Source organism: Sander lucioperca, chromosome 23 (assembly GCF_008315115.2).
Source record: "Sander lucioperca isolate FBNREF2018 chromosome 23, SLUC_FBN_1.2, whole genome shotgun sequence".
Taxonomy (NCBI): domain Eukaryota; kingdom Metazoa; phylum Chordata; class Actinopteri; order Perciformes; family Percidae; genus Sander; species Sander lucioperca.
In genome coordinates, this window is record NC_050195.1 from 17,765,053 (window position 1) to 17,777,954 (window position 12,902).

Genomic DNA, 12,902 nt, shown 5'->3' on the forward strand with positions numbered 1-12,902 from the left:
CTTCAGCCAGAGATCAGGCCCTCTTAGCAGCGCTCTCTTTCATTTATGGTAATGTGTCAAAATGGGTTTAAGATGCATTGATGTTAGCCATATAAACCATATGGAGCATCTTCTGATTAGTGGACATTATTCATAGCTCAGTGGTTTATTGTTGCTGTAATGTCTGGTGTTTGAAGGCTCTTGCTGTCCTGGCCTGAGAACCACACATCACATACTGTTGGATGCTTAGCCAAATCACTTCTTTTGAGAGATTTGATCAGTCTTAAGGCCTCTTTACAGTCGCCGTTCCCGACCTGTCGCGCGCCAATGAGACGTCAAAATGACGTAGTTCTCGCTGGCGCACCAGGATTTAAAGTGCGTGACGAGGTCTATTTTTTTCAGCGGCGCACGACATAGCGGAAACAGGAAGCATGGACGAGTTCGAGGGCAAGCTTTCTGAGCAAGTGTGCCAATAGCAAATGCATTCTGACTGGTACCGGATGCCAGGACTCTCAGAGTGACTGCAAGTCTCTCTTGTAAACTTACTGGGTTAAGATGAGTTCTTTTATGGTGAATGAAAGGCTTGATCTGAAGAAGTAGGTCATCGAATCGTTGTGCAGATATTCAGAAGTATTCAAAGTGCTTCTCTTTGTCTATCATTCTCATTTGTTTCACGAGGATATTGAACTCACCATATTTATGCCTGCCGTTATTCAAAGGACGAACATTCCACCTTCTTTTTCTTTGTTTCTTTGCAAGCAGGCTCAAAAGCAGCTGTTCTTCCTCATCCATTGACTCCAATATCATCTTAGCCACTGTTGACATTGACGTCAATGCTGCTGCTGCCAGTTCTGCCATTGTTTACCTTTTTTTTCTTCTTCTAGTCCGTAGAAATAGCAAAGTCGGTAGCCTTTCCTCAGTTGCGCCACCTCTGTTCAGGACAAGACTGCAACTAGTGTCCTGACCACCACGCACGAGTATAAATAGTTACGGTGCTCCCATGACGTTGGGGGTGGGGAGGCAGCCACCATAAGACACATTTTCTCTTCTGTAAAAGTGATAAAAATAGTTTTGTGAAGAATGATACAAAGAAAAGTGTCTAGAGAAAAGTCAGTGTTGATTTCAGAAATGGTGAGACACAACCCCCCTAATCTGATGTCGGAAAGGTCCGGTAAAGGGGGGGGGTTCTGAAGCATACTGGCTGTATAATAGTTCCATCCTGAAGCTTGGCAGCTTTGGTTTCCTGTATAATATGACAATAATGGTACTACATTATGCACAGATATTACATTTATGAGTTTCTAAAATCCCCGATTCTTACTCTTCTGCATCCTCTCCTGACACCATCTTCAGTTCACTTCACCCGCAAACTGCGTTACATTGATGGAACACGTTGTGTTTCCAAAGCAGGATGGTAATAGCTCAGAGATGACCAGTAATAATTCAAGTAAACTCTGTCTGTCTCCAGCCAGGAGCAAAGGTCCATCCAGACATTCTGGCCCAGTTGATCCGTCCCAGCATCGACTACGTCCGCCACAAGAGGTTTCGTTCGGGGAACTTCCCATCGTCGCTGAGTAACGAGAGTGACCGGCTGGTTCACTGGTGCCACGGAGCTCCTGGTGTCATCCATATGCTCATCATGGCTTATAAGGTGAGTCTGCTTCATGCATTGTTCTGTGGTCCACGTTGTGCAGTAACATCAACCCTTCCACAGCAGTCGAACAACATCCGTCGAGCATCTGTCTGAACTGACCAGACAGGAAGCCTTCCTGTCCAACACTGGCAAGTGGCAAGGCTCTGCACTGCGTGAACATTATATTGTGTTGGAGAGCCTTTGAAACGTTTATTGGCCACTTTAAAGCAGGGATGCACCGAATCCAGGATTCGGCTTCGGATTCGGCCGAATATTGGGCTTTTTGACGGGGTTCGGTTTCTGCCGAACCTTAGAATTGTTTTCCACCAAACCGAGCACTACACTTGCACTACGCACGCTACGCTGGTCGACGTAATGACGCCGCCGTTGATTACGGGAAGGTGATTACGTAGGTGGACCGTTCAATGCAGTAGGCTGTGAGAAAGTGAAAATGGAACTCGTGAGCAGAAAAAGTGTAGTTTGGCAGTACTTTCAGTCAAAAGAAGGCCATTCAAGTCCAGCTACATGTTCAATTTGCAATGCCGATGTGTCTCATGGTGGCAAGGACCCTTAACAACATTGCCGCTGTTAAAACATTTGCGTATGAAACATCCGAAAGAATACGAGTTGTGCATGAAGGAATCTACAGACAGCAGCCAAAATGCAGCAACTTCAGGTAAATAAAATGAAAAATACACTGCTATGGACGCTGTTTACTTCATTAATGTGTTTACTGTGTTAATAGACTGAGGATGGGAGTAGGATTCGGTATTTGGTTTCGGTATTCGGCTGAACCCCAAAAATCTGGATTCGGTGCATCCCTGTTTTAAAGAGAACACTTGTAGAAGTGGTTAATATTTAGTATTAAACACACGCTTTATCTTGTCACTGCTGAACTTGTAAGGAAATTATGGCACGGATGGAATATAAATGCTCCCATCCTGATTAAACACCAGCTATTTTATTGTTGATACACACGTACACACACATACTGCAGTAATGCAAAGCACTTTGAATTGCCTTGTTGTTGCAATGTGCTATATAAATGATGTTGCCTTTCCTTGCCTTGCCTAATGCACTGTAGGCTAATTCCTTCTTTTCTTGGCCCATTAGGGACCCATGTGGCAGCTAATGTGCTGCTATTCTGGCATTCTTCTCACTAATGCAGCACACAGAACTCAGGGAGGCACGATTGCTCATCACTGTCTCACTATTACCAGAACACTCAACAGATCGTTCATTTCATTTGGCTGTTTGTATTTTGTCAGTTAACATTTCAGGGCAGCTGTTATAGTACTACGTGGCACCTCTCTCTCCAACCCATGGGCCCACCACCTATGGGAGGAACCGCTGGGGTCGGGTGCGCTGCCACATGGGTGGCAGTGAAGGTCAGGGGCCTCGACGGACCAGACCCGGGCAGCAGACGCTGGCTCTGGGGACGTGGAACGTCACCTCTCTGTGGGGGAAGGAGCCGGAACTTGTGTGGGAGGTGGAGCGCTACCAGTTGGATCTGGTGGGGCTTACCTCTACGCACAGTCTCGGTTCTGGAACCATACTCCTGGATAGGGGTTGGACTCTTTTCTTCTCCGGAGTTGCCCAGGGTGTGAGGCGCCGGGCGGGTGTGGGGATACTCACAAGCCCCCGGCTGAGCGCCGCTACGTTGGAGTTTACCCTGGTGGACGAGAGGGTCGCCTCCCTACGCCTGCGGGTTGTGGGGGGGAAAACTCTGACTGTTGTTTGTGCGTATGCACCAAACAAGAGCTCGGAGTATTCGGCCTTCTTGGAGACCTTGAATGGAGTCCTGTATGGGGCTCCAGTGGGGGACTCCATAGTTCTGCTGGGGGACTTCAACGCACACGTGGGAAATGATGGAGACACATGGAGAGGCGTGATTGGGAGGAACGGCCTCCCTGATCTAAACCAGAGTGGTTGTTTGTTGTTGGACTTCTGTGCTAGTCATGGATTGTCTATAACGAACACCATGTTCGAACATAGGGATGCTCATAAGTGTACTTGGTACCAGAGCACCCTAGGCCAAAGGTCAATGATCGATTTTATAATCGTTTCATCTGATCTGAGGCCGTATGTTTTGGACACTCGGGTGAAGAGAGGGGCAGAGCTGTCAACTGATCACCATCTGGTGGTGAGTTGGGTCAGAGGGTGTGGGAAGACTCTGGATAGACCTGGTAAGCCCAAACGGGTAGTGCGGGTAAATTGGGAACGTCTGGAGGAGGCCCCTGTCCGACAGACTTTCAACTCACACCTCCGGCGGAGCTTTTCGTGCATCCCTGTGGAGGCTGGGGGCATTGAACCCGAGTGGACAATGTTCAAAGTTTCCATTGCTGAAGCTGCGGCGGGGAGCTGTGGTCTTAGGGTCTTAGGTGCCTCAAGGGGCGGTAACCCACGAACACCGTGGTGGACACCGATGGTCAGGGAAGCCGTCCGACTGAAGAAGGAGTCTTTCCGGGATATGTTATCCCAGAGGACTCCGGAGGCAGTTGCAAGGTACCGAAGGGCCCGAAGGGCTGCAGCCTCTGCCGTGAAAGAGGCAAAGCAGCGGGTGTGGGAGAAGTTCGGAGAAGACATGGAGAAGGACTTTCGGTCGGCACCAAGGTGCTTCTGGAAAACCGTTCGCCACCTCAGGAGGGGGAAGCGGGGAACCATCCAAGCTGTGTACAGTAAGGATGGGACGCTGTTGACCTCAAATGAGGAGGTAATAGGGCGGTGGAAGGAGCACTTTGAGGAACTCCTAAATCCGACTAATACGCCCTCTATGGTAGAGGCAGAGCTGGAGGATGATGGGGGATTGTCGTCAATTTCCCTGGTGGAAGTTGCTGAGGTAGTTAAACAACTCCACAGTGGCAAAGCCCCAGGGATTGATGAGATCTGTCCAGAAATGCAGAAAAGCTCTGGGTGTGGAAGGGTTGTCTTGGTTGACACGCCTCTTCAACATTGCGTGGAAGTCGGGGACGGTGCCTAAGGAGTGGCAGACCGGGGTGGTGGTTCCCCTTTTCAAAAAGGGGGACCAGAGGGTGTGTGCCAATTACAGGGGTATCACACTTCTCAGCCTCCCCGGTAAAGTCTACTCCAAGGTGCTGGAAAGGAGGGTTCGGTCGATAGTCGAACCTCAGGTGGAAGAGGAACAATGCGGATTCCGTCCTGGTCGTGGAACAACGGACCAGATCTTTACTCTCGCAAGGATCCTGGAGGGAGCCTGGGAGTATGCCCAACCGGTCTACATGTGCTTTGTGGATCTGGAGAAGGCGTATGACCGGGTCCCCCGGGAGATACTGTGGGAGGTGCTGCGAGAGTATGGGGTGAGGGGGTCCCTTCTCAGGGCCATCCAATCTCTGTACGACCAAAGCGAGAGCTGTGTCCGGGTTCTCGGCAGTAAGTCGGACTAGTTTCAGGTGAGAGTTGGCCTCCGCCAGGGCTGCGCTTTGTCACCAATCCTGTTTGTAGTATTTATGGACAGGATATCGAGGCGTAGTCGGGGTGGAGAGGGGTTGCAGTTTGGTGAGCTGGGGATCTCATCGCTGCTTTTTGCGGATGATGTTGTCCTGATGGCATCGTCGGCCTGTGACCTTCAGCACTCACTGGATCGGTTCGCAGCCGAGTGTGAAGCGGCTGGGATGAGGATCAGCACCTCTAAATCTGAGGCCATGGTTCTCAGCAGGAAACCAATGGAGTGCCTTCTCCAGGTAGGGAATGAGTCTTTACCCCAAGTGAAGGAGTTCAAGTACCTTGGGGTATTGTTCGCGAGTGAGGGGACAATGGAGCGGGAGATTGGTCGGAGAATCGGCGCAGCGGGTGCGGTATTACACTCAATTTATCGCACCGTTGTGACGAAAAGAGAGCTGAGCCAGAAGGCAAAGCTCTCAATCTACCGGTCAGTTTTCGTTCCTACCCTCACCTATGGTCATGAAGGCTGGGTCATGACCGAAAGAACGAGATCCAGGGTACAAGCGGCCGAAATGGGTTTCCTCAGGAGGGTGGCTGGCGTCTCCCTTAGAGATAGGGTGAGAAGCTCAGTCATCCGTGAGGAGCTCGGAGTAGAGCCGCTGCTCCTTCGCGTCGAAAGGAGCCAGTTGAGGTGGTTCGGGCATCTGGTAAGGATGCCCCCTGGGCGCCTCCCTAGGGAGGTGTTCCAGGCACGTCCAGCTGGGAGGAGGCCTCGGGGAAGACCCAGGACTAGGTGGAGGGATTATATCTCCAACCTGGCCTGGGAACGCCTCGGGATCCCCCAGTCGGAGCTGGTTAATGTGGCTCGGGAAAGGGAAGTTTGGGGTCCCCTGCTGGAGCTGCTACCCCCGCGACCCGTTACCGGATAAGCGGAAGAAGATGGATGGATGGATGTTATAGTACTGTCTACATTCTGTATTTCATTTTAAAGCTGTCGGTATTCACCAAACAGAAAACATGAGCATAATAATGCAATCATTGCTTCACTGAGCAATAACATTGGATATGTGTTATTACAGAGAGATGGTTCAAAGTGTCTCCATCGCAAGTAAAGCTGGGAGCATCGCCAGCAACACAGGAAGATATCAAACGCTGCATGGAGTGCCACATCCCTCTTGTTGCTATGCAACACATCTTGACAATATACCAGCTATATGATTTATTTGCTCACCTTAAAGCTCCCATGAAACAGTGATGCATTTCACTTTGAAACAGCTCACTGAGGGATCTTTTAACTGAGCTTACCAAGCCCATTGTATCCATCTAATGTGACATGTGCACAGATCCACACACACATTAGGTACCAGGTAGACATTATTACAAAAACCAAAGTCAGCCATAGTCAGTTCCAGGATTAGGTAGAAGGAGGGATCCACTGCGTCATGACTGGTTGTGCTTATTATTGGTCCATTTCCCAGCTCCTTATCCCAGCCTTCCAATGACAGAGCATCTTTACAAATCCAGAATTTAACAAAAGTATTTCTAGTTTCTAATTGTTCAGGGGGCTCTGCTATTTAATTTCTCTCACAAGTGCCCATTTCATAGGAACTCATGGTTTGGAAATGCTGAAATGCGCAAATGAAAATCTTTTAGATAAAACTAAGGTACGCTTTCTGGACGCACAACAGCCAAAAACACGAGAATTAAGAACAAGACTTTTTTCATAATGTAGTCAGAGACTAATACCAATCTGAGCCCGAGGCTAAAACAGGTTGAAAAAAGTACTGAAATTCTCCTTTTGACCGTGGTTTTTGTGACTTTTCCATTTGTCCAGGTTTGATTCCTTTGGCTTTACCTGTGTGTCCCCAGGTGTTTAAAGAGGAGAAGTACTTGAAGGAGGCCGCAGAATGTGCGGAGGTGATCTGGCAGCGGGGCCTGCTCAGAAAAGGCTACGGTATCTGCCACGGCACCGCCGGCAACGGATACGCCTTCCTGTCCCTTTACAAGCTGACCCAGGAGAAGAAATATCTGTACCGCGCATGCAAGGTAAGAATAAGAGTCTACTTTTTTTTAGAGTAAATAAAAAACACTTCCTAATACTGACTTAAAAACAAATGAACAGTTTTGGGCCAGTCTTAAAAATGTAAGCGAAAGTTGAATCGGTGCAATTTGATAAATCCTATGCACTAAGAAAAATAAATACATATGGTAATCTTGAATCTAGTTTGTGTTTCCTATGAGCGTCCAGATTCAAATTCCACACTTCTACAGTAGCATAATGAGGGTCCCTACATGTAAACCGAAGCATTGAGAACTTTGTAAGTGTACAGACAGTTTATTAAAAAGGTAGTTTACTGTCTGTACACTTACAAAGTTCTCAATGCTTCGGTTTACATGTAGGGACCCTCATTATGCTACCGTGGAAGTGTGGTGCTATTTTGAGCCTTGTTAGTGGTGTAGAAATAGAGATTTCTTTTTACTTTACCCTCTGCTCCGACGACTAGCATTATAAGCTAATTAGCGGTTTGGGCTAAAACTGGTCACATTCGATTAGCATGAAAACATATCCCAGAGAACGGTCGACTCGGTACCCATGTGTTATTAACCCCTAGGTTCATTTTGCACCGGATTTGTCCTTTAAACCAAAACAACAGCTCAGGTGTGAAAGCCCCCCACAGCTAAAATATCACAGACCACAGCTTAAAGAAAGTAGATGTTTGTTTTCTGAAATGAAGGACATTTCATGTGCACTGAATATGTTGTTGGTGGCACTAACTTAATGTTTGTTATTGTTTGACGTGTAGTTTTCTCTTTTTGCATTTTTTGAAACATGCAACACACGCATTATTGCATGAATGTGTATAAACACATTGATATTACATCCTTCCAGTTTGCCGAGTGGTGTTTGGACTACGGGACCCACGGCTGTCGAATCCCAGACAGACCCTACTCTCTTTTTGAAGGTACCGCATGTTTTAATTCGCCTTTCCACCAGATTGATTTAAAGCTGCTTTGACATTTACCCTTTATCCACATAGTCACGATGGCGAGCGCCACACACAAGTCTCTTCTCATGTTTTATCTTCACCCGATCAATCCAAAACACTGTCAAAACTGGCTTAAATTACATTTGAACGTTCATTTAAAAAGAGAAAAAATATCTATTTGTGCACATTATGCACCAAATAAATGCGGTATGGATAATACCATAAGATGTATATAAGATGGTAAATTTTTTTTCAATGAATATGAGAATAATGATACAAAATGATTATTCACTCCAATATCATGAATCATATCGCAATCGCAATATCAGTCAAGATAATCACAATCAGATATTTTCCTCATATAGTGCAGCGCTAGATTAAACCAACTAAAAGCTCTAAAAGCTGTTCAACTTAAAGTGCTTATATTATGCTTTTTGGCTTTTTCCCTTTCCTTTATTGTGTTATATATCTTTTTTTGTGCATGTTATAGGTTTACAAAGTGAAAAAGCCCAAAGTCCACCCCAAAGGGACTTACCATCTCCAACAGAAAACACTGTTCACAAACTGCTCCAAACAGCTCTATTGTAGTCCAGCCTTTACTTCAGAGACAAACGTGGTCACTTTGGAACACACGTTATAATGCTCACCTAGCTGCTAGCATGGCACGCCCTCATACTCTGCTTCTGACTGGCTAGTAGTCCTTACCTAGGTACTGTCAGGGTACGCCCTCATACTCTGCTTCTGACTGGCTAGTAGTCCTTACCTAGCTACTGCGCATGTGCGACTCCCAACAAAGATGGAACAGAAGTGAATGTCTCACTCTGTAGCTAAAACAGAGAGCTCAACACACAGGGTGAAAAGAGGAGCTGCAGCAATGTGCAGTACAACAAAAATATGGAAACCTATTCTGGTACAACCTCTAAATACAATTATGAACCTGAAAATGAGCATAATATGAGCACTTTAAGTGAATTGGTGCACGAAAAAGAAAAATGGTAGTGAGGAAAGCAAACAAATGTTTTTTAGCTGTATGTCTGTTTCTGTGTGAGTACACTAAGAGCAACGGAAACCGGAGTCAAATTCCTTGCACATACTTGGTGATTAAAGCTGATTCGGATCTGAAAGTGTTTACTAAGAGGAGATTTACACATTACTAAGTATAACTAGGCCATATTTGAATGTTCAAACTGCTGCTGCAGGCTACACCAAATCTAATTGTATAACAACTTTGCTTGTCAGTTGTTAGACTAAAGTGTCTGTTTGGACAGCCTTCTTGACTTGTTGTCAGTAATGGATGTGTTTCTCCTCTCAGGTATGGCAGGGGCTGTCTACTACCTATCAGAGGTGGAAAAGCCTGAAGCCTCCTGCCTCCCTGCCTTTGAACTTTGACCTGCCAACTGATGGGATAGAGGATGAAGGGGACGGGGGGACAAAATGTTTGAGTCTTTGCTCGAAAGCTGGCCAAGGATGTACAGTATTTGTGATGGAGCTTTCAACCTTGGTCATGAGTAAGTAGTGAGCAATTACACTGAAAATGAAGAACTGAGCAGAGTGAGTGCAATTGTTTGTTTGTTAGAGTAAACATATGGTTTGGTTTGTGAAATTAAAATTGTATACAAACAGATAAAGGCAAGATTAACTACTAAATGATGGACTGAAGAGGACAATGTTGTGGATTTTTCTCTTCTTGAAGATGGACGTGTGTTGGGGCAGAGACATGGACCCCCCTGTCTCTTCCTGGCATGGACACAAGAGAGAGAACCCACTCTAACCCTCAGCCTTTAATAGCATTGCACCCAGGCCAAGGAAGAGGGGGGGTGTGGAGAGAGCTGAAGATGGTTGTTGTTTCTATGCCTCTGCATGCTCTGTAACTTGTTCTTGGTGCCTCATATCCTGTCAATGTAGTGCTTTCCTCTTCCTGTATTTGTACATGTCACATTGGCTCTTTCATTTCATATAGAAGTCTAAACTAACTTAGTGCGAGTTTGAAGATTGCCAGACTTGTGTGAAGCTAACCAATACAGCTGTTAAGTCAGACTAACATTGGATTTCTCCTTACTTTTTGTGCAAGGAAATATAAACTATAAAGATACTTCAGATATTGTGCACATTTTCCCATTTTTCAAGTCATTTTTTAGAACCCTTTTTGGATGTAGCCTCTGGTTAGGGTTTTCCGTAGCAGTGATTGATCTGAGTACAAAGCCTTTGTTTACCCTGTAAGAAGTCCATTTAGTCTTTGCTACTGTATTAATCATCATGTCCAACATTGGCTGTTTGGGTGGACCCATTGTGCCGATAAGACGAATTCCACTCGAAAAGTGGAAGCTAGTTAGCCTGGCTGGTTAACACACTGATTCCCACTAGACTATTACTTTTTGGTCATGTGATTTCAGCATCTGCTGAGTCACCTGCAGCTCGTGCACACGCAGTGTTGTGTTGGATCCGCATTATATAAAGTTTAGTGTTAGCTGTCTCTCTTTAAGGTCCAGTCTATACCAGAGTGACATACGGAGTCACATAGGGAGGGCTGAAATCAAACAAGGGGCAAATCTATTTTTTAAACATTGATAATTAATTTCAGTTTGACTTTTAAAGCCAAGTAGCAATCATACATTCAGTTTCCAGCAGTTCATTGACAAATGAGAGAAGTTTATTGGACAAAGCAACACAGAAACGGTACTACCCCCTCCTCTCTTCGCCTTTTAATGAACCTAGCACTGCTGTGATGTAGAAAACTAGCCGTGAAATCACACATCTGTCCTGTGCACATTCACCAGCTTGGTGATCAGAGTGAAACCTATGTATCGTCCGGTTTATACTTATACAAATAATGGAAAGCATCATTATAAGTATTTCACTAGCAGACATGATTATATCCACAAATACACACACACACACACACACTAACATGATTTGTTTTATTGAGTTGATTTTTAAAGGCCTTCTATATAAAATTAAAGGTTAACATCAGCAGACAAAAGAGCTCCATATGTTACTTTTAGGCAAAGCTATAACAAAGCCCTGCGTTAGACTTAGCCAACAATGACACCTGGTGGTAAAGGTGTACAGTACATCCAATAATTCCAGACAGCATAAATGCCTAATTCTCTGGCAGTGATTGTCTTTGCATGAGGATAATGTCCCACATACTGTATAAAAATGTGTGTGCCCATCTGTTTCCACCTTCTCTGGTGTGTTTGCTGGTGATGTGAGTGTTTGACCTTCCTGTCTGTGTAGTTGATCTGCTCTCTGCCTAAGAAATACCTGATGGTGTGTGAGTTTATCTTCCTCCTGCTGGACTTTAGAAAAAAAGAAAGATGTCTTAATTGTTCTTAACCTGCTTTTGGGCCACTCAGTGCTTTCAAAGGTCCTGTGACCGAATCCATGCAAGGTTTGATATTGTTGGAAATAAAAAAAATGAATAGAGCTCTATGTTGTTCTTTTATTATTATTATTATTATTATTATTATTATTATTATTATTATTAATATTAGTATTATTACTATTAAGACCGCAGAACCATGTGATGTGATGCTCAAATGTCCTCCAAGTTGATGCACACTGTTTCCCCGATGTTGAATGTTAACGGAGGATTCAGCAATGTTGTGTTGCTGCTGTGGTCTCGCGGTTGTATGCTGGTTGCCGTATACATCATGTCTGTCAGACTCCTATCATATTTTATGTATATTATATGTTATTATATAATGTTGTAAATACTTGAATAAAATTGTATTGAGTGTGTTTGTTTTTTTTTGTCTAACCGTGGATGCTTGACACAATATTTATACAATACCCACAGTTTGAAGATGAGTGTCACCAGTTCAGCACCTTTTCTTCCTGAGTTATGGAGACATTATGATGTCACAGTGAAGTTGAAAAAAAGGCAAGTGAGTTAAAATGTGCTCTCAAACAAGTCCCCCATACTTCTCGAGTGATCGATATTATTCTTTTCCTCGTGTGGTATAAAAAATGTGTGGTGAGTACAGATGTAAATGTACTCTGCTAAAGCCAGAGGGATTAGGTGTTTGGAAATATGATTAGTTAGGTTTCCATCCAATTGTAGTGCGAATTTGAACCCAATTTTCAGATATATTCCCAAACAGAAAAATGCAATTGAAGGTATGTTTCCATCTACTGCTGTTGTGTGAATAGAGTTGGTTCATCAACATAAAGGTGGAGTCGTTTGCAGAAGAACAGAGAGTAACAAGATGACGTTTAGGTAAAAGAGCACCAGTCAAACCTCAAATGGTGGGAAACATGAAGAAAACCTTTTTTGTTTTAAATATTTCTGTATGTGAATGTGGATCCATTTCATCCTGTTCATATACATCAGGATTTCTTCACTCTCTCACATTTGACATTTTATTAGCAACCTGGCCAGGCGGGTTAGGTCAGGTAAATACAGCAGTACAGTGTTTTCCTTTGAAGTACAAGTACACAGTAAGTCAATAGTATACAGTGGATATACTGTTGGTTGTACTGCCAGAATTAAACTCTTAGAACCCAGTCTGCTTATGTAAATTGAAATATGATGTTTGAAATGAAGTAACCCTAATATTGCAGGCCCAACCAGGTCAGGTATTTTTTTTATTGTTCTAATATTAATATATATATATATATATATATATATATATATATATATATATATATATATATATATTAGTTTAGATAGTTTATATCACATTCTTGAGCTCTACCTATCAAAATGATTCTTTCCTGTAAATAATAGTGCTCAAAATAAGAAATAAATGGATTTAATAATAATCTCTTTGTATTGTTGAAGATGAAACAATTAAAACAACAGTTTTAAGTAATGTATTGTGATCCTGCAAATCCCAAATTTTATTAAATGATGATGAATGTAAAAAGAAGCCTTGTTCAGCTAGCCAGTCTGCCACCTG

The 12,902-nt window shown here is 44.1% G+C and overlaps 1 protein-coding gene across 1 annotated transcript in view; it reads left to right on the forward strand.

Annotated features, from left to right (window-relative positions):
• The window catches only part of lancl2 (LanC lantibiotic synthetase component C-like 2 (bacterial)), a 31,204-nt gene extending 20,652 nt beyond the window's left edge, over positions 1-10,552 (forward strand). The window contains exons 7-10 of the mRNA XM_031320419.2: positions 1,448-1,630; positions 6,884-7,060; positions 7,905-7,977; positions 9,314-10,552. Of these exons, the coding sequence (XP_031176279.1) occupies positions 1,448-1,630; positions 6,884-7,060; positions 7,905-7,977; positions 9,314-9,390 (510 nt within the window). The 3' untranslated portion in view covers positions 9,391-10,552. The remainder of the gene's footprint in view (positions 1-1,447; positions 1,631-6,883; positions 7,061-7,904; positions 7,978-9,313) is intronic.
• Positions 10,553-12,902: the final 2,350 nt, after the last annotated feature.